Source organism: Ammospiza caudacuta, chromosome 2, assembly GCF_027887145.1.
Source record: "Ammospiza caudacuta isolate bAmmCau1 chromosome 2, bAmmCau1.pri, whole genome shotgun sequence".
Taxonomy (NCBI): domain Eukaryota; kingdom Metazoa; phylum Chordata; class Aves; order Passeriformes; family Passerellidae; genus Ammospiza; species Ammospiza caudacuta.
In genome coordinates, this window is record NC_080594.1 from 88,064,141 (window position 1) to 88,085,570 (window position 21,430).

At 37.1% G+C, this 21,430-nt stretch overlaps 1 protein-coding gene across 1 annotated transcript in view; it reads left to right on the top strand.

The window, feature by feature from the left end:
- Positions 1 to 21,430, top strand: part of HERC2 (HECT and RLD domain containing E3 ubiquitin protein ligase 2) — a 102,397-nt gene that overhangs the window by 50,376 nt on the left and 30,591 nt on the right. The window contains exons 37-63 of the mRNA XM_058800473.1: positions 330 to 522; positions 1,121 to 1,303; positions 1,844 to 2,028; positions 3,638 to 3,785; positions 3,878 to 4,074; positions 4,307 to 4,537; positions 5,210 to 5,345; positions 5,885 to 6,028; positions 7,412 to 7,554; positions 7,760 to 8,027; positions 8,187 to 8,329; positions 9,704 to 9,802; positions 9,898 to 10,066; positions 10,180 to 10,305; positions 10,916 to 11,024; positions 11,160 to 11,299; positions 12,698 to 12,888; positions 13,985 to 14,090; positions 14,248 to 14,339; positions 14,877 to 15,052; positions 15,503 to 15,614; positions 16,429 to 16,510; positions 16,609 to 16,752; positions 17,330 to 17,420; positions 18,818 to 18,995; positions 19,426 to 19,507; positions 19,590 to 19,761. Coding sequence (XP_058656456.1) covers positions 330 to 522; positions 1,121 to 1,303; positions 1,844 to 2,028; positions 3,638 to 3,785; positions 3,878 to 4,074; positions 4,307 to 4,537; positions 5,210 to 5,345; positions 5,885 to 6,028; positions 7,412 to 7,554; positions 7,760 to 8,027; positions 8,187 to 8,329; positions 9,704 to 9,802; positions 9,898 to 10,066; positions 10,180 to 10,305; positions 10,916 to 11,024; positions 11,160 to 11,299; positions 12,698 to 12,888; positions 13,985 to 14,090; positions 14,248 to 14,339; positions 14,877 to 15,052; positions 15,503 to 15,614; positions 16,429 to 16,510; positions 16,609 to 16,752; positions 17,330 to 17,420; positions 18,818 to 18,995; positions 19,426 to 19,507; positions 19,590 to 19,761 — 4,040 coding nt within the window. The remainder of the gene's footprint in view (positions 1 to 329; positions 523 to 1,120; positions 1,304 to 1,843; positions 2,029 to 3,637; positions 3,786 to 3,877; positions 4,075 to 4,306; positions 4,538 to 5,209; positions 5,346 to 5,884; positions 6,029 to 7,411; positions 7,555 to 7,759; positions 8,028 to 8,186; positions 8,330 to 9,703; positions 9,803 to 9,897; positions 10,067 to 10,179; positions 10,306 to 10,915; positions 11,025 to 11,159; positions 11,300 to 12,697; positions 12,889 to 13,984; positions 14,091 to 14,247; positions 14,340 to 14,876; positions 15,053 to 15,502; positions 15,615 to 16,428; positions 16,511 to 16,608; positions 16,753 to 17,329; positions 17,421 to 18,817; positions 18,996 to 19,425; positions 19,508 to 19,589; positions 19,762 to 21,430) is intronic.

Here is a 21,430-nt window from a genome sequence, read left to right on the forward strand (position 1 = left end):
GTGTGCATCCTTATCTCCTGAAGGAACTGAATTTAAAACTATGCTATAATAGTGTCCATTTCCAACTATATAGGACATAGCTTCTACTTATGGTAAGACATATTAAAAGAGATCTAATGAGTGTCCAAATATGCAGCTTGCTGAGGTGATTCTTTTGAAAATTGTGAAATGCTTTTTAAGTTCATGTTTGCTTTTTAAAACCCCATTGCATGTTTACTGCCCAATCATTGGGTTAGCAGCAAAAAGGAGCAATTGCATTATTATTTTATGAGCTTTTGGTATGAATTAATGTTGTTGATTGAGTAACTTGAACCTGTCTCTTCTGTCAGGATGGACCCACACCAGGTTTGGGTCGTGTGATTGGAGAACTGGGAGAAGATGGCTGGATTAGAGTGCAGTGGGATACTGGAAGTACAAATTCTTACAGAATGGGAAAGGAGGGAAAATACGATCTCAAACTAGCTGAGCCACCACCTGCAACGCAGCCCACAACAGAGGATTCAGACACTGAGGATGATTCTGGTAAAAAAAACAAATTATAAAAGTAGAGGCACAGTTGTAGTTGAATTTTACAATTGATATCTTGTAATATAAAATAGTTTTTTCACAGGAGCAAGTGCTTCATCAAAGAAGATTCATTTAATAGGTGTGCACTTCTGACCAGAATCTTCTTAATGTAACTTTACTGAGAGAAAGGAAGATAGACAGGATGGTGTCCCATTGTTGCACATTCATGGGTCAGAGGAAATAATATTATTTGGTTGAAATAGTTACAGATACTTGGAGGTATATATTTTAACATATGTTAATAGCATTCTGAAGGGGGCTTTATATATGGTCTACTTATACATTTAGTTAGAGTGTTTCCCTATTCTTGGCAATACTTTGGAATGCCTTTCTGCTGGGTACTGCTAGAAAAAAACTTGAAAATATATGTGCAAAATACCTTGTTTATATTTTGCACTGCTTAGGAGTTGGCAGTAAGGAATCTTCTTCATATCAGACCATCTCAGAGAAACTATTTATGGCAAATCATTCACAAAATGTTTGTTTGAGAACCTTTTTGAAATAAAGTAACTCAGTATTAATGTATTCCTGTGCCTTTTGTGTCCCCCTTCAGAAGGAGAGCAAGTTGAAAGGAATCTCCACCCTACTTCCATGATGCTGACCAGCACTGTGAACCTGTTGCAGACACTGTGTCTCTCTGCTGGTGTCCATGCTGAAGTCATGCAGAGTGATGCTACTCGGACTTTGTGTGGGCTGCTCCGCATGCTTGTGGAGAGTGGAACAATAGATAAATCAGGTATATTACATAGCAGCAATCTGACTGAGCAGTTGCTTGTCTTGTAAGTTTGTAAATATTTTATTACTGTTTTTAATCCTTTTATGGCCAATGGCTGGAAAATGCATTTTCAGAGCTTTTAAAATCTTAATTTTTAAAGGTAATGTAAGTGATCCTGTGCATTCTTAGAATATAAACAGTAAAAGCAGAAAAAATGCATGAGATGTGAATTGTTGACTTAGACAATTTATTAGCAATCTTTTTGTGTTTGGCAACAACAGTATGACTAGGTGTGTCATACTCCTTTTTGTAGCTTTTGTGTAAATTCAGAAGTAATGCTGTTAACTACTTTGAAATGAGGAAACAGTGTAATGATGAGAATTGTTTTAAAGGTTTATTTTATAAAATTAATTACAGGCTCTAAAATTGAAATTAACAGTTCACATAAAGACAGTGAAACAGCTTGGTGTTCTGATTTGTCCAAAAATGTCCAGTGTAGCATATAGCTACATAGCTGGTGAAAAAGTCAACTGTTACATATATATATCTTTTTGTTTTTAGCTTCCTTGCCAAATAAATTAGTTTATAAAGAACAGCATAGGAGTTGGTGCACGTTGGGATTCATTCGAAGTATAGCACTCATGCCTCAGATGTGCAGCACTCTGAGTACCTCTCAGTGGATAACTTTGCTAATGAAAATTGTTGAGGGGCATGAATCTTTCACTGCTGCTTCACTACAGAGACAGGTAATGTGTGCATTTCCAAATTACTTCAATAGCCAATAAAATTAGTAGACTTTAGTTTTCTTAAAAAGAAAGGTATATTTTACAAAACAGCTGTGAGGTGTCCATAAATCAGATTTTAGTTAGGGAAAAAGATAACCTTTTCTTCATATTTAGGAATTACTGTTTTAAATTTACATCTCTTGAGTTTTGAGCCTTCAGGATACTATGGACTCCCTTGTTCTATTGAAAGAAAGGTCAAAATAGTGTTCCAGAACTGTGCTTCAGAAACTCCCATATAATATTTCCTACAAGTTGAATAAATGAAAGAATAACAAGTATATGGTTAGGAAAAAGTTACATTTCCTTTAAAGTTTCCAAATTATGTATTGTGTACTGCCCCTATTTCCATCGGAAACTGTTAATATTATTTAAATTACAGTCTCTCTTAAGAAGCTGCATCTTTGCATCTTATTTTGGTATTGTATTTCCCTTGGCATCTTTCCCCTTTTCTAATTTCTTCTTTTATTTTTTATCTCTTTTTTTCCTCTTCTGCTGTTCCTTAGCATGTTATTAGTGCCTTTTACATGAGACTGAAAAGAAAATTTTTTATGGAATAACTGCCAAATTTTAAGGCTTGGGGATCAAAAGATCATCTTATTCTTTTCCTTGATAAGCTAATCAACATTTGTTGACTAAAGCCTTGTATCATAAAGGCCTGTTCTTTTTTGTGTGATCTTGCAGTAATTCTTACCAGTATTTTTAATATGCTGAGATTTCTGTTATCATCCTCGACTTAGTGCAGTAGAGTAATCTGTGCTGTCCAGGGAATACTCAAGAGAAATGACCATTCCTCATGTACTTCATGTACCAACTGAAGAACAGCAAAAAGATGAGACCTTGAAGTTCTATAAAGACATGTTATTGGCAGAAGTTGGCAAGAGGAGAGTTATCTTTGCTGTTAGTCACTTGTATTGGTCTTCTGGGTGGAAGATGAGGAAGCTCAAAACCTGAAGGGCTCCTACTCAAAATATGCAATCCCCTCTGTTCTTTGATACTGCAGTGCTGCACCTTCCCCTGTTCCTTGTCAGTCCTGCACTGGGTGTCTGGGTTCAGAGATGCCAGCCTGTTCCTTCTGTACCGTGTTGGAGGCCCTGGTTTCACAGTGCCTACTTCTGAGTGTCACTGTGGCTGCTGTTGCCTGCCTTCCACCATTCAGCTTTATATCTCATGAGTGTTAACTATTACAGCTTCTTTGCAGAACACTTTCTTTCTGAAATACATCTTAGTACTAATTTCTGACTCTGCAGCCTGAACGCTTTCCCATTCTGTATTCCTATTTTTCCTATTTGTTTTTTTGTCAGTGTGTGTGTCTCATGTCCTAGGAGATTTGTTCACTAATATAATGTGCCAGTAAAATTGTTACTGGCTCTGAACTGTATCCACTTATTTTAAAATATCCCTTAGCAAACTCAAGATCAGTAGCTCTGTAATTTCTGCAGCACAAAAGAAATCAGCATTGTAAAAACAACTACAAAGGAAAGCAGATTTTTAAAAACATCATTCTTCTTGAGAGCTTCTTTAGTATTTGGTAACATAGACTAGAATAACACTAATTTTGTTCTCTTTTTAGATCCTTGCTGTACATTTATTGAAAGCAGTACTTCCATCCTGGGATAAAAATGAAAGGTCAAGAGACATGAAATTTCTTGTGGAAAAACTGTTTGGATTTTTAGGGAGCCTGCTTACTACTTGTTCTTCGGATATCCCACTACTCAGAGGTAGAGGAATTTTCCCTCAGTGGCTTGTTTTTCTGTATGGGAAGTGTGTGCATTAAACTCCTGACTGTTCTGCCACTGCTTTGTCTTTGCAGAATCTACTCTGAGGAGGAGAAAGGCCAGGCCCCAAGCATCTCTAACTGCCACTCATAGTAGTACTTTAGCAGAAGAGATAGTGGCACTGCTGAGGACGCTGCATTCGCTCAGCCAGTGGAATGGACTCATAAACAAGTACATCAACTCTCAGCTAACCTCCATCACCCACATCTTTGCAGGAAAACAGTCAGAAGGGGTAGTTTCCACGTTTTAAAATAAGCTCATTTTTATAGCAATATTTATTTTGAAATTATAAATACTAAATCTTTATAAACAATATTAAGCTTAATATTGAAACCATTTTTCTACTTTTATATATATTTGTGTTGTAATTTTTAAGTTGAAATATGTGTGATTTACTTTGTATTTTAAAGCAGATGGAAGGGTGTGTTTTCTCCCTACAGTTAAATTTTATTGTTCTTTGTTAGGCTGTGTTGGATGACTACTTCCCTGACACTGAGAATCCAGAGGTGGGAGCTCTGATGGCAGTCTTGGCTGTGATTGGTGGCATAGACAGTCGCTTGAGACTGGGTGGACAAGTAGTTCACGATGAATTTGGAGAAGGCACGGTGACACGCATCACCCCAAAAGGGAAAATCACTGTGCAGTTCTATGACATGCGGACGTGCAGAGTGTGCCCTCTGAATCAACTGAAACCAGTGAGTTTGTTTTACTAAAGCTTCAGCACTGGGAAGGTGTAAAACTCTGATATGGACCAAAGAAAACATTAGTTCTTCATTGGCTAAATACACTGACATTCAGTACACACAATGCTCTGGATGGATGTCTAAGATGGTCCTCATGCAAACCTCTTAGGACCTTTAAATCCCATCCTCATTTGCTGGGAAGGTGAAAAGAAGAGGGATTTAAGCTGGAGTTGTTTGATTTGATGTAAAGTCCCAAGTTGTTGTCATGTGTTTTATAGCTCTTAGATGAGAGGAGCTTTCTATTTAACTTGATTTGCTAATTCATCTTAGAAAGTCTTGGGTATTCGCAATTGAATCTTGATTTGGTTGATACGACTTTAGTGAAAGCACCGGCCAAGTGCTTGGTTCTGCTTCAGAGTCTGGAGTTCTTTCTTGTTCTCACTCTGTTCTGCTTTTTCACCAAGAAGGCCTGCAATTGTGTGGTACAAATACAGGCTTAGGAGCTGTGTAGGGAATAGAAATCCCCTGTAGCTTTTCCTGGTCAAGAGCAGTAAGACAAATGCAACTTTTCGTCTTTCACAGTTAATAACCGTTGAAATTGTTTAGTGACTCAGTGAGATTTTAGGAAAATGCTTACCTGTTCTTTTTGTTAGTTTTTTGTCTGATTCTTCTCCCACTGTCTAGCTTCCAGTTGTGGCTTTTAATGTGAACAACTTGCCTTTCACTGAACCTATGCTATCCATTTGGGCTCAGCTAGTGAATTTGGCTGGAAGTAAAATAGAAAAACAAAGAATGAAGTCTCCCAATCAAGGTCTTTCAGGTACAGCTGGGGACTTTTTTGCTGTTTGTTTTCTTTGGAAGTAGATGAATATGTTCTGAGAAAAATACTAGTATCAGCAAACATAGATAAGGAAAAGGGTGTCCTGGAACCTCACCTGTTTTGTTATTCAGCACTGGATAACAGGCACTTAAAAGACAAATTTAGCTAGATGGTGAATTGCTCTGTGCTTTAAGTGAAATATCTTTGATGGAAAATTGTAAATAAAGTTTGGGGCTGATCTTACTCTGCTGAGTTGTTTAAAATACCAGATCCAAGTAACATCTCTATCTGCACTGACTGTGTTATAAATCAGCTGTATGATTGTCCAGGTTGTGAAAAGTAGGAAGGCAGTATTTTTAACACCATGAGTCGTACAATGTGTGCAGACTTTTGATCCATGTGCTGTTTAAACTGACTCATGTGAGCAGTACACAGTGAGTTAAGATGTAAACTGATGTTTGGACTGAGGTTGTATGAATGATAATCTTCCCTAATACCAGAGATTTCTAGCACTAATGGCTGCTTAATGTTTCTGCTAGGTCAAGTTGATCTGGATCTGCTGCGGTGCCAGCAGTTGAAGCTGTACATACTAAAAGCTGGACGAGCTCTGCTCTCTCACCAGGATACACTCAGGCAGATCTTATCTCAGCCAGCTGTTCAGGAGTGTGCATCAAATCCTGCAGGTATTCTGGAGTGCTACCTGACTCTGCTGGTCTTGGTTTAGATGGTAGATAGAGTATGTGACCATAACCCTTGCTAGTGGCAGTTGGATGGTAGAAATTCAGTTTGCTCTGTAAAGATGAAAAATTAAAATTCTTGCAAGTTTTAAGCTTCTATGTTAAAAAGATTTTGACTTTTTAACTTAAGTTTTGAAAATCAAGAACATTATCAAGTGTTTGAAGCTCTAAGTACTGGAGTTGGCTAAATTTGTAGGTCTTCTATAGTTGGTAAACTTTGTAAGTAATTTTAAAATACTTAATACTTTTTGCAGTGGTTTTATTTTTCTGCTTCAAAAGTTAAAATTGGCTATTGATTTTACTTCAAATATCTTTCAGCTTCCAGTGAAACAAGTATAGAAATATAATTTCTTAATCATAATATTAAAGGAGTTGAAAGAGCTGTAGTTTCTTCTACCTGCATTCTACATATAAAAATAAATACAATAACTGTATCAGCTTTTGAGATAGTTATTAATGCCTTTGGAGTATGTATTAATTCCTTGGGTATTTGTGAATATGCAATATCTTTAAATATAATAATATATTTGTCTTAAATCCCAGAAAAAATATCCATATTTTTGTCACCAGCCAGATTTTAAGTCAACAGAATCTACAGGGGTTTTTTAGGAATGGAACAGCGTTTCACTCTTACCATCATTTTTAAAGGGGGGAAAAAAAGTAACACTTCTTTTTAACCCGAACAACATATGTTGAGGACTATTAACTGTTTTATTATTGCTTAATGACAAGAGAACATTTTCACGTGGTAGTCACTGTAAAGAATTAGGAAACATGAATGTTTATGCCAGCAGGAATACAAAATTAAATATGAAAGGTGCAGAATTGTGATCAAGTTGGTTCAATAAAATTAGCCTATTTTGAAGGTACAAAGATACCTAAAGGGATCTCTTCCCAAGAGGTACATAATACGGAAAATAACTCCTATAATTAATGCATTATATTTTGAAAGAAATCCAGAAAGCATGCTTTTGGGATCACTAAAGTTCTTGGTTGTCTGTATCAAGTGGTTTATCATGGAAGTATCTCTAGCTAATAGTCTTATTGTGAAAAAAAGGTGTCAAAAGATACAAGGTGTAAATTCACTGTCCACTGAGTAGTTTCTGTTAGACCTGTCTTAGGTGTATTTTAATAAATATATTGTTTATTTATAAATTTTGTATGTACTTTGTTTTTTTGTCCAGAGATTATGGTACAAATGTCTTAATCTTAAATGCATTGTATCTTTAGAGAAGAAATATATGAGAAATAACAATAAACCCTAGAATAAATCTTTTGATTGATTAACTGTGTTACATGGTTTTGGTTAAAATAATGTTTTTCTTTAAGAGGATGGAGCAGCTGCCTCTCCAGACATAGGAGATATGTCTCCTGAAGGACCTCAGCCTCCCATGATCCTTTTGCAGCAGCTTTTGTCAGCTGCTACGCAGCCATCACCTGTGAAAGCCATATTTGACAAACAGGAGCTTGAGGTAGAGTCTGTGTTTTCTGCTAAGTAACCTGAGAAATAACTGTGTAATCTGCATTCCAGTTGAAGCTTATTAAACTATAGGTTTAAAAAAGAAGTTACTCTGAACCCTTTTGGGCAAATAATGTTTAAGGCATGCATGTTCACACACACAAACATACTAAATATTCTTGGTTTGCTTGGACTGATTGGTTTTTTTTCTCCTCTAGGCTGCTGCTTTGGCAGTGTGCCAGTATCTGGCTGTAGAGTCTACACATCCTTCAACTCCACTGTTTGAAGACTGCAGCTCTAGTGAAGCTACAACACCCATCACAGTGCAACATATCCGACCCACAAAAGTGAAGAAACGCAAGCAGTCTCCAATTCCACCCCTCCCCATTGTAGTTCAGCTTATGGAAATGGGATTTCCTAGGAAAAACATAGAATTTGCACTAAAATCTCTGTCGGGAACCTCTGGAAGTGCTTCTGGATTACCAGGTATTTTGTTTAGTAAAATCAATAATATTAGAAGGAAAAGAAGAGTTGTAAGCTGATTAAAAGAGTACTTAGGATGAAGAAGTTATCTTTTTTTAGAATACAATCTTAACAATATCAGAGAATCCCTTGGAGATAAGCTGAGTTTGCTTTCTGTGGTAGGAGTGGAAGCCCTAGTTGGCTGGTTGTTGGATCACCCTGATGTTCAAATCACGGATCTTTCTGATGCTGATACTATCTCTGATGAATATTCAGATGAGGAAATAGCAGAAGAAGTGGAAGAAGCGGAAGCTGCTTGTCCTGTTGTGAGTATTAACTTAGTAAACCTAAGTTATGCTAGCTAGCTGCAAATTTTGTAGTTCTTCCCTTTTTGGGAAAATGGTGTGAGTACAAGGACAACCTGCTGTCCCATGCTTTCAGAACAGTAACAAGGATCATGCTTGCCCTATGTTTCTAATACATGACGTAAAACAATTGAGGATAATCCATAAACAGTTTGTGAGTTAGCACAGGGGAGAGTAGAATGCAGCTAAATGTTTCACCATGCAGGTGGTAGTTCCAAGTATCCCTGATAGATGGTCTTAGTTTCTATAAAAATAGTTGATGTTATAGTGTAATATTGGTGAAGGAGTTCTCCCTTCTCCTTTCCCTTGGTCTGAAAAACCAACATATGTTACCTACAAGAAAGAACTTAAGAACTGGTGAATGAATGGCAAAAAGTCTATTAAATAACTTAGCCTTTTCCTTCTTACTGATGATAAAATTACCATTACAGTGCCTAATAAGTGTGATAGCTTTAATGTGAATTTGTGTTAGTCTTATGTTGACTTTCATGAACTGTTTCAAAAAAGGATTTGTCAATAAAATTAAGTGGGTTTCGTATTTCTGTTTATCCTTGAAGGACTCGTATTGAGTTTTCATTCACATGTGAGATTTTGTAATTTAAATTAATGCATTATATTTTGAAGGAGATTAACTTGAAAACTTTTGCTATCTTTATCAGGATTGCAGTGAAAAACTGCTATATATTGCCTTTTATGAAAAAAAACATTTAATCCTCAAAACAGAACAAAATTTTCTGAAAATTGTCCTTACAGGTGGAATTTAGTAGTTCTCTTAAAAGAAATTAAGCTAATCAAATCTGGAAAATAATAATTTTTAACAAATACAATTTAATTTTTTAGCTTATTTTTCTAAAGGAGTACTTTAAATCTCATTGTTCTATCTAAAGAAAAGTTACTAAACTTTAGGTTAGACATTACCATTTACCACTTTTTTTTTTTCCTCTCCCAACAAACGTCCTAAGAAGGGGAATGTGAATGTGTGTCTTCAAGGCTAATTCAAGTTGTGACAAATCCTCTCTGTTCTGATTTTCCTTGGCAATCATGTTTCATAAAAGCAATTTGCAGCTTCCTTCAAACATTTTGAAAATTTGCATCTATGTTCCTTGATAAGTAATTTTGGAAAGTAAATTTTAATTTAAAATCAAGTAGATTGTAAATGTTATCCTTACTGTGAGTTGAACCTGTTGAAGTTTTTTCCCATTCTGGCATGGAGCTGGGATATTGTAAGGGCTTATTTTTGTTGGGTTATCTTCAGTCTTTGCCAACAATTTTATTTATCTGAGTTGAAAACAAATTGTGTAATTGTTTCATATTTATTTTGGACTTTTTTTCCAGTCAAGTGGTGCTGTTGTAACAGAGAGCCAGACCTATAAGAAACGAGCTGATTTCTTAAGCAATGATGACTATGCTGTCTATGTTAGGGAGAATATTCAGGTAAGTATGATGATCAAAAGCAACATAGAAACTGCTTTTCTCTTGGTACTAAAGCCTTTACAGATCTATTGCATTCTGTTGTCCCTTTTCCCTAGGTGGGGATGATGGTTAGGTGCTGCAGAACCTATGAGGAAGTTTGTGAAGGAGATGTAGGCAAAGTTATTAAATTGGATCGAGATGGATTGCATGACCTGAATGTGCAGTGTGATTGGCAACAAAAGGGTGGTACTTACTGGGTCAGATATATCCACGTTGAGCTTTTAGGTGAGTTCACTTCTGACTGCTTTCTAACTGAAAAAGTGAATGGTAGACTAAGGTAGATGTAGTTTTGGAGGGGGAAACCCCACTCACAATCCATTTATTTTTGCATCTGCTAGGATTCCCGCCCCAGAGCTCTGCCTCCCATATCAAGATAGGTGACAAAGTGCGTGTGAAAAGCTCTGTCACCACACCCAAATACAAGTGGGGATCAGTCACTCACCGAAGTGTGGGCATTGTCAAAGGTAATGTGTATCCAGTATATATTCAGCATGGGGCATGGAGGGGTAAGAAGCTCAAGAGCATGCATGCTTTCTTCTAGAAACACTTAAAAATCCCACTGTTTTGTGGAGTGTTGTATGATGATAGAGAATATAGAATGCATTTGAAGTCTGTGGTGAGTTCATAGACGTGCTCTGTGGCAACCCATTTTGTTAGCGCGTCCATCTGCTTTTGAGCCACTTTATTTGCACACAGTAAAAGTCTTTGAGCATTTGCGCAGCTTCTAGTTATAGTTCTCATTTACACTTTGGATGAACCACAAATGATTTTCCTTTAAGAAGTAGTTGTAGCTTGAGAGCTTCATAAGGAAGCCAGGAGAAAGTGGGATGCACTTGTGTCAGGCTGTAATGGATGTAATTAAAGTAATCTGTGGAACACAGGTTCTTTGAGGAGGTACAGATTTTGCTCATACTGTATCTGTGCTTAGAATTATGTGCTTGCTTGGGAACTGCTTCTAAAACAAATAAAAAAATCAGAGTAGAAGAATTGAAATGGAATACTGCTCTAAGGACTTTCGGCTTCATTTTATATAGATTTGCAACACCTTGTGTTTTCTCCATGCTTTTGTCACAGCCTTTAGTGCCAATGGAAAAGATGTTATTGTAGACTTCCCTCAGCAGTCACACTGGACTGGCTTGTTGTCAGAAATGGAATTGGTTCCCAGCATTCATCCTGGAGTCACGTAAGTGATGATTTCCTTTTATCTTAGTGTATAAGGGTTATTCTATATCTTATTGTCTTGATTCTGTTATCTTGTCTCATTAACAAGTAATTTGTACCATAGTTATATAGACTTGTTCTTCTCTTGTCAAATCAGGTGTGATGGCTGTCAGATGTTTCCTATCAATGGGCCTAGATTCAAATGCAGAAATTGTGATGATTTTGACTTTTGTGAAACATGTTTTAAAACCAGGAAGCATAACACCCGGCATACTTTTGGCAGAATAAATGAACCAGGTAAGTTTTGCTGTGTGTCTCTTAGATTAATTTAAAATGTGTTTAAGTTGTTTTGGAAAACACAGTTTTAAATTTCAGCTCCTTAATATGATGAACTTAGTGTTCAGATTGACCCCCTGGACAATGAAACATTTATGGCATTGCTGCACTTGCATGTGATGGACTTCAACAAAGCATTAACCCCTAAACCTTTTCTGTGGTGTTAAAAAGTTTAAAAAATGTCTATATGACAGTAACTCTACATGTCAGAATGGCATTTTTACTTACACCAAGAATAAACTGTGTAATTTTCTAATCCTCCTGCCTTTTGCTGTCAGCCTAGATGTAGATGAATAGAATCCTCATACTGCCAGGGGCAGCTGGAAATACCTAAGATGTCTTCTTATGCCTCAGTTGCTCTTCAGCTGTTTTGCCTGTTGGTGTGTGATGGCTGTTGCCTCAGTTCCTCTGTGATGTGGAGGCTGCAGAGGAGTGTAGAGGGAAAGGGAAGCCTTTTGAAAGACTCATAATCAGACTTTTTTTCTCTAGGGCAAGAACAGGTACAGCCATTTTAGCTCCAAAATTTTGGGGCTTTGCTTTGTTATGCAAAACTTACCTGATGTTTTGTTTTACTTCTTTTTCATCCACCTGTCTAACAATTAATCTTATCCCTGGTATTTGCAGGATTATGCTGACTTCTGGACTAAATTTCTTTGTATTTGCACATTGCCAGTGTAATTGTTTTGGAAAATGAACAAACCTGATTCCCACCTAGAGATTGTGAGCATGGGTTGTGTGGGCAAGAAAGACATTCATTTAATGAGTCAGCTGATAGAGCTGTGCAACTAGAATGGTGTGAATATGTAATCCTTCCCCTTGCCCTGTGCTGTAGGGCAGAGAAGTTAAAATATTCTTTTCATCAAAATGCTACAAAATCAGTGAAGGGTAGTGGAAGTAAGGTTTTTGCAGGGAGGAAATCCACATCTCACTAAACCACCTTCTTCTGGAACTTTGAATTTTCCAGTGTTCCAACTTTTCTTTTTCTATTCTTTGGTAGGGGATTTTTGTTGAGGTTTAGTTGCGGTTTTCATATGCTGTAGTGGTGTAAAAAATGGGTGTGCTGTGGCCTGTATTTTGAATTACATATCATCCTAAGTTTTGATCTGATTTGTTTTAAAGGGAATGACCTTTTCAAGTAGCTGTCTAGTCAAGAACTTGGAAAGTTAAAACTTCTTTAAAAAAAGGAGCATCAACATGCTAATGTGATCTGTGCCTGTGTCCTAAATGCAGCCTACATACTCAAAATGGGTACCCCTACATCTCCAAAATTTCTTACATTGCCTTTCAACCTGCTTATGGGTTTCAAAGGAGCAATTTTCTTTGCGAGGGGCATGCTAAATGTGTCACTTAACCCTGCAGGTCAGTCTCCTGTGTTCAGTGGGCGTTCTGGAAAGCAGCTGAAGAGACGGCACAGTAGCCAGCGGGGGATGTTACTGGATGATTGGTCAAGGATAGTCAAGAATTTGAATGTCTCATCCTCTGTGAATCAGGCTTCCCGTCTCATTGACGGTAGTGAGCAGTGCTGGCAGTCTTCTGGTTCACAAGGAAAGGTAACTTTAAGCTCTAAATGCTTTTATACTTCATGCTTAAAAGGATCTCCCCAGAGCCTTCCCTTCTCCAGACTGAGCAGCCCCAACTCTCTCAGCCTGTCTTTGTAGGAGAGGTGGTCCATCTCTGATTGCTTTTGTGACCCTCTTCTGATCCCGTCTGTCAGGCCCATGAGGGGTTTTGTGCTGAGGACCCCAGAGCTGGTTGCAGCACTCCAGTTGGGGTCTCACAGGAGCAGAGAGAGAATCCCCTCCCTTGACCTGCTGGTCACAGCTCTTTAGATGCAGCCCAGGATTCAGTTGACTTTCTGGACTGTGAGAGAACACTGGTGACCTGTGTGCAGCTGTTCATCCACTGGAACCCCCAGCTGTCTTTCAGTGGGGCCAGTCTCCAGCCTCATCCCCCAGAGTGTTAGTATGAGCAGGATCACCCCATCCCAGATGGAGAATGCCACACTTGTCCTGGTTAAATTTCATACAATTGTTGATTACTCAGCCCTCTGGTCTATCAAGGCCTCTCTGCCTTGGATGGAGTCAACAGCTTCTCGTGGTTTAGTGTCTTTGACAAAGTTACTTAATGTACATTTGACTCCTGCAGCCAGATAACTTAAAAAATGTGGTGTTCCTTAGTTTATGGTTTATCAGTTTCATTGGCCTGCAGCAGTGCTTTGTGACCAGCCTAGGCACCAGGATGTGCAGCTGGGCATCTCTCCAGTGTGTTTTGATGCTCTGTTGATGGCCATGCTGAGAGTATGCCTAAGTACTCTTACTCCAGGTTTTCTACAGACTGTAACCTAGTAGTTACATTATGTCCCATTACTTAACCTCCATTGGTACTGTGCTTTCTGTGTTCTCAGTGGTGTTGGTCTTGGCTGAAATAAATTGTTTGCTACAACTGTTTCTCTTGTAATTGAACATTGGACAAACAAGAAGTTCACAAGGTCATTTCCCTTTGGCCAGCTGCCATATATTGCAGCTGTTGTGTACCATTCAGAGATGTTTCCCATTCTTTCTTCAAAAACATCACATATATATTCTTGTTAATCATATGGTGGTCATAACAATACTATTTAAAGATGAAATTCTGTGTTTCCACTAGCACTGGATTCGCTTGGAGATTTTTCCAGATGTTCTTGTTCACAGACTAAAGATGATAGTGGACCCTGCAGACAGCAGCTACATGCCCTCCTTAGTTGTAGTTTCAGGTATGTGTATGTTCTCTAAGAAGTCAAATTTTTTTTTTTGCACCCAATAGCAGGTATTTATCTGGTTTTTGTTGACAGTCATCTGTTACACAGATGCCTGTATGTGAAACAAACACTATATCCTAAAATGTTTTTCATTCTGTGCTTTCTTTTCTAGGGGGTAATTCCTTAAATAACCTTATAGAGCTAAAGACAATCAATATAAATCCTACAGACACCACAGTGCCTCTACTCAGTGATTGTACTGAAGTAAGTGAAGTTTGTGTGAGAATTACTCTTGTGTACAGCAGAAAAATATTGTGCTGCAAGAGATAAATGAAAAGTATTGTTGTGATCATTAAAGCCTGATATTTTATTTTTACTCTTAACAGTATTTCTGGCAAGCTAGTCAAGTTAATTATTCTAAAAAGTTTTACCATAATCACAAAGTAACACTAGAATAGATATTTTAGGGGTGTTTATGTAAATTGATGTACCTGAGAACCAGTAACACATTCCAATAAACTTAAATGTTTGGGATAATTTTGGATAGCAGTTCTGATCTTTTCTAACAACAAGGAGAAATGCATAATGAATTTTCTGAGATAGGGAGTGAAATTTTTTATATGAATGAGGCCGTATGCTAATGATAAAGCATGAATTATTTAGAGCTGAAGTGACAAGCATTTAAATTGACAGATTCATTTTCTTAAAGTGACAAAGTCAAGCAAAAGATCTAATTCTTTCCTATGTTTTATGACGTTACATAGAACCCAAAAGATGTTAACAGAGTATTTTTCTTGTTAGTACCACAGATACATTGAGATTGCAATCAAGCAGTGCAGAAGCTCTGGCATTGATTGCAAAATACACGGCCTCAGCATACTGGGACGTGTACGTGCTGAGGATGAAGATTTGGCTGCAGTCCCTTTCCTGGCTTCAGATAATGAGGAAGAGGATGATGATAAAGCTAACACTGGGAGGTAGGTAACTGCAGGTGCGAAGGCAGGGGGAAATGGAAAACAACCTTAGTGTCTATATATTCCTATAATTCTGGAGATGATTGGAGGAAGAACACATTGATTAGGTTGAATGGTAGTAAAGAGAAATCGGTGTCTTAGTTTATTGGAGTTGTAAGTAGATCCTTTCTCAAGAAATAAGTTCTCTGAGATGATTACACTGGTGAGGTGTAACATTTTGTATGACTCATTCCCTTTTGGTGGATACTTAGGGTTGGAAACTGAGCTAAAAACTTGATGTGGTTATATTTGATACTTGGTTTTCTTTTTTTTTTTTTTCCCAACTGTGGTAGTGCAGTTTGAGTCTTGAAACTGTTCCCAACTGTAAAAACCAGTAAATACTATAAAAAGGTGCCTGTGCTACAGCATGCTGTTTACTAAACTGACCCTGTTTTCTTTTCTCAATATATTCAGTCTTGTTAGAAAGAAGGCAGCTGGGCTTGAATCAGCAGCTACAATAAGAACCAAAGTTTTTGTTTGGGGACTGAATGACAAAGACCAATTGGGAGGGCTGAAAGGTTCCAAGGTAGGTTATTTTCACATTTAAGTACGAGAGAAACAGTGAAAAATAAAATGTATGAGTTACACAACTTAAAATTAGCTACAAAGATTAGGTTTTGATAGCTTTTTAGTGTTAAGACATGTAGATGTCTGCTGGGTGGAAAATTGGAGAAAATTTGCATTTTGGTTGGTAGTCTGAAATCTGGCTTGATTTTCAGCAGCCGCTCAGTGTTTTAGATCATAATGAACTAATTGTTTAAAAATTGTCTAACACTTGACATGTTCTGTTCCTATTGAGTCTGCACACATAAAATAAAACTTCCGGTGAACTTTCCTATGTATTACTTGTATCTGGCAATTGTACAATAGGAACTTAGGCCCAGTGTGCAGCCATTTACATGTAGTTTTAATATAATACAAGATGAGATAGATCCCAAATGCTTATCAATTTGAAATGTCATTCATCCATCTAAAAATTATGTTCAGAGCATTTCTTCAGTTGATGTTGTCAAAGTATAATATTGTATCCGTAGAGTACCTTGAAGAATCAAAAAGTTAACCTTTCCTGGATTCTTCAGTTTTCTGAAGAAAACTTTACTAAAAGAAAATCCTTGTTTATATAACCTTTCATTTTTTATCAGGTTTTATATTTATCATAGTTTCAGTATTAAATTTTTTTAATTGGTTTTTGTCCTTTGCCTGGTGTAATATTAATTGGCATGGGTGAAGCATCTGAAAGTACCTGTTAGATTAACTGGTTTATCACTTAAGAGCTCTTCTTTTTAGAGTGTAAAATGTTGAAGTGAATTGTAATGGTTTCTATTTCCTGCCTGCTCTAGATAAAAGTCCCTTCCTTTTCTGAAACCCTGTCTGCCTTGAATGTTGTGCAAGTAGCTGGAGGATCCAAAAGCCTTTTTGCAGGTAACATAAGTTTAAAATAAATGTTATTATTTAAGGGCAGAAGCAGATTCTGAATTGTGAAACACTAATGGTGTTTCAAACTTTTTTCTTCATTTTAGTGACTGTAGAGGGCAAAGTGTATGCCTGTGGAGAAGCCACAAATGGAAGGCTGGGTTTGGGAATATCCAGTGGAACTGTGCCTATTCCCCGCCAGATTACAGCTCTCAGCAACTACGTGGTAAAGAAGGTGGCTGTTCACTCAGGTATTGACTATTGCTGTCCTTATATTCATAAATGTGACATATTAAACCTGAAAATAGTTCCTTTGCAGTCTTCTTGGGTGCTGTGATGCCCTAGCATATCAGATTTTGTTTTTTTAATAAATACAGATGATTGAATTCTGTCTGTTTTATACTATGTCAGATTAAATCTAATGGTTCTGTTATTAAATTCTGTGAATTTAGACCATACAAGTTTTCTTATTTGCTGGAAGGTAACTTTGGTGTTTCCATTTGGTTGAAAGAAGGTGTTTTCATTTTTAATATTTCCAGATGGTGGGTTTGTTTTTCTCATTATTTTTTCTTGCAGCTCTGAAAATAGTAAATTGAGTGATTATTGGTTTGGTGGTTTTTTGTCTTTAAGTGTGCCAGGAGACCTACTGTCACAAAAATTTTTTATTTTAAATTAAATCATATGAAAGCTTCAAAGAAAATAAATAATGTCTGTGGAGCTGAAATGCTCATACAGTTGCATTGTAGAAGAACAGCAATGTTAAATTGTTGCTAAGACCTGCTGCCTGCTTGAAAGCTCAAAAATGTAAATGTATGTTTACAATTTCAGGTGGCCGGCATGCTATGGCATTGACTGTTGATGGAAAGGTGTTTTCGTGGGGTGAAGGAGATGATGGAAAACTTGGTCACTTCAGTAGAATGTGAGGACACCAAATTTGTCTGTATTGTGTTGATTATTACAGCACAGCTGACCACCACTATTGAAAACAACAACAATTTCTACCATATTAAAAACACAGTAGAAATAAAAAAATGGTTTTTAAGAAGACTTTTTTCCCCCCCACAGTATATTCCAATTTATGCTGCAGCATTTGTAGCAGGCTTCAGCCATTTAGAAAGGAGGCATTAAATTAATATAATACTTAGAAAGATAGATAAAATCTTGACTAGTATTTTCAAATTTCACTGATGAAATTCCATACTTTTGGACATACAGTTTTTGTTTACTTTTTTAAGGGATGGTTTTCAGATGCACCTTGAGGAGTAAAACCATAGCAATTTTGTATTCCTGAGCTGTAACAGCTTATAACTTAAGCTGTCATTTTGTAGCCCTTTCTTTAGACTTCAGTTCACAGACTGTGAACTTGTTAGGCAGAAATTAACTTCTTCCACTTTTTAGTAATGGTAGTTTAACCTTCCACAGGACAGCTTTAACAAAATTTGAATTTTACAAGATTTTACTTTATATGTATGCACAGAACAATGTTTTGAAAGAAAAAACCCTGATAAAAAAAAGCCCATTGGTAAATACTTTTGTCATTGATATATTTTGAGGACCTGCCCATAATACATTAAAAATTAAATCAGATAGTTAATATGTTACAGGAAATAAATTTTTATAAGGCTTGGTCAGACTAATGGAAAGGGAAGTCCAGATGAGAGCAGTATTATTGTTTATTGCTCAAGTGACTCATATTTTATGTAATTTTATTGAAAGTGAGATTTGGAACTCATGGGCATTTCATAGTAGAAATATTACCAGAGGCCCTGCATAATTTTGTAGGATCTTATTAGTGCTTCTGGTACACCAATATTAGGAAATCTTGAGTTGAATCCTTTTGTGGAAGTAAGAGAACACTGTAACCACATGAAGAATAAATCTTAGCAGTACTCACATAGAAGTCTAACACTAAATTCTAGTTTGATTTCTCTGTTGTGAAGAGCAAAGTTGGGATGGGAGTGTCATCTCCTAATTTTACTGTGTGTCCACTGCTAATAAGTCACTGAGCTTTGGGCAGTGACAGGAAATGGGTTTTCACTTTCTGTTATGTGCTGTTTAATTGATTGATTTTGAATTTCTCACCTAAGTTTGGCAGCATATACATAAAATATTCTTTAAATAAAATTTGAAGTACATTAAGACAGCATAAAATTTAGATTTATGCTGCTGCTAAAAAGTATATCTTGGAATCATGTTGCATATTACTTTATCTTGAGATTGCTGTTAGTTACTACAAGATGTGTATTGCAAGAGTTGGAGTATATTGTGTGGCTATTTTTTGATTAACACAATGGGTTTGTTGTTCCTTTTCTCCAGGAACTGTGATAAACCCAGGCTGATCGAAGCGTTGAAAACCAAACGCATCCGTGATATTGCCTGTGGCAGCTCCCACAGTGCTGCCATTACCTCCAGTGGGGAACTGTATACCTGGGGTCTTGGAGAGTATGGAAGACTAGGACATGGAGATAATACCACACAGCTGAAGCCTAAGATGGTAAAATTGATGTTTCCTGTTTCTGATGAAATGCAAACGTGTTAAATAAATGAAAGCAGCATGAAGCTAAAGTAACAAAAACCACGGAGGCTGTATGAAGGCATTGTTTTGGAGTGATCTAAATTAGGTTTTGGTGTCCATACCTCTGGTGAAAGTTAAGCTATTTCAGAAAAATCAAAAAGATCCAGTTTCTTTCTTGTAAAGTGTTGTAAAATGGCAACTGCTGCTTTCAGCATTCATGTCCTGCATCTACTTTGATGCATAGCTGGAAGCTGCCATGTAGCAGTGTTGGATTCTGGACATGGCTGGGTGTTTCTTTGCTCAGGCTGGGCACAGTGACTGAGATGAGTCATAAGACCTTGGATATGTTTGTAAGGTTTTAAAACATAATTTCTTTGAAAACTTCTTTGTTACTCCTTCTGTTTGGTAGGTTAAAGTGCTCCTTGGCCACCGAGTCATTCAGGTTGCATGTGGAAGCAGAGATGCTCAGACTCTTGCTTTGACAGATGAAGGTAGGATTATCTTGTTCCAGAAGCTTTCTAGCATGTGGGAATACTGTGATTGTTGTTTGACCTGCAATTTGATGTTTGTTAGGTTTGGTGTTTTCTTGGGGTGATGGTGATTTTGGAAAACTGGGCCGAGGAGGAAGTGAAGGATGCAACATTCCTCAGAACATTGAAAGGCTGAACGGCCAAGGCGTTTGTCAGATCGAGTGTGGTGCACAGTTCTCATTGGCACTGACCAAGTCAGGAGTGGTGTGGACATGGTATGTTAAATTTGCCAGGAAGTATCTTCCAAGCAGTTGCTCTGTGCTGTATTTAATGCTTTTTTAAACTCCATTTGTGCCTTACCTGTGTGCTTTTTCTTTTAAACTGGCAGCTCTTCCAGGAGAGCTGCATCCATTCAATCACTTTAACATTGTAGCATGCTTTCCTGTGTGCTGTACTCTGTTAGAATGCCTGGCTCCTATTGAATTAGAGGCAGAAAGGGAAGATCATTTCTTCTCTTGGCCACTGTGAGACATGTAAAGGAATGTTGAGAGTGGAGAGGAAAAAAGAAAACTTGAGAGCCATAGCCTGGACTATGAAGCCTACAGGTAAAGCAGAGACTTGAGAGAGTAAGCATGTCAGAGAGTAAGGAAGTAAGCTGAAATTCAGAGCAGATGGGAAGAACTTCCTTGGGAGCACAGGAGCACAGCAACAGCTTGTTGTTGCTCAGAAGGCCCCTGAATTGTCAGTAATGATGCCTTGGAGCAAGAATTGCTATGAGATGATCACTGAGAGCTACTCAGATATGGTTTTATTTTTCTCCTCTTTGCCTGCTTGCTTCTGCTTTGTTTTGAACACAAATCTGCCTTTTTGAATTTATAAACCTTTTTGTAAAATCTGAGAGCTTACTGCATGGCAGGTCAACTTTAGGGCACTAATCAGATCAAGGTCTTACCCCATCCTTGTGTAATAAGACTGTGACCTATTTGATGTATATCAAAACTAAGCAGACTTAAACCAATCATTTTTGTTGTGTTGTCAGCAGTTGCTGAATAACATAAAGAGAAATCCTCAAAACTTTCATTTTTATAAGTTGCTACTACTGTTAAAAGGAAGAGAAGTTTTTAACAGAGGTGTTGTTTTTAGAGTGGCCACTGAAAATTGTATTTTTTTCTTTGCTCTCTGTCTAAATTTCTTTTGTAGTGACAAAAGGAGCAAGAGGAAAGATAATTTGACAATCTTTTTTTTTAAAGAACTCATGCCAGAATTCTTGTTTGTTCCTTCCTTGCCCTAGTTTTTTCTCAATGCTTGCTACATCTAGTCATAAATCCACAGCTATTTCATGACATTACAGGTCTACAAGGAGATTTTTGGGTCTGTTTCAGCTGGGGATGGCTGAATTGCTTTTAAACTTTTATTCTCCTTGAATTTTTTAATGGTTTGAGGAAAAAAATCATAGCTTCTGGGTTGTGTCTATAGGTAAATAACAGTACTCTATAGCATATTTCTCTCTAGCATAATATAACCTTTCTTCAGAAAAATGGGTGGTAAGCAAAAGAACCAAGTGAGTGGTTACTAAAAACATAATGGAAGAAATATCAGGGTTTTTTTATTCTTTACTGATATTCTTGGTGGAAGCATTTTAAGGTGTTTACTTTTGTGTATGCTATTTTTTTTTAGTGCCATTTGTGTATAACAATTTTGGGTAAATTTAAATTATGGAGACTTCAGAATCTATATTGAGGCTTCCGACAATGGGAAAAAACCCCTCGATTCTCAAAACATTTTAGTTTCCTGTGAGCAGTTTAGTTTCATGGGAGCAGACTTAAGTTAAAAGTTATGTTGTTTTAAGGTTTATCCTCCATAGTTAAATATGCCCAAGTCTTATCAAACCACGTGAATTTTGGAAGTGTTTACAATTGCAGTAGAGGAAATTAAATGTAATAC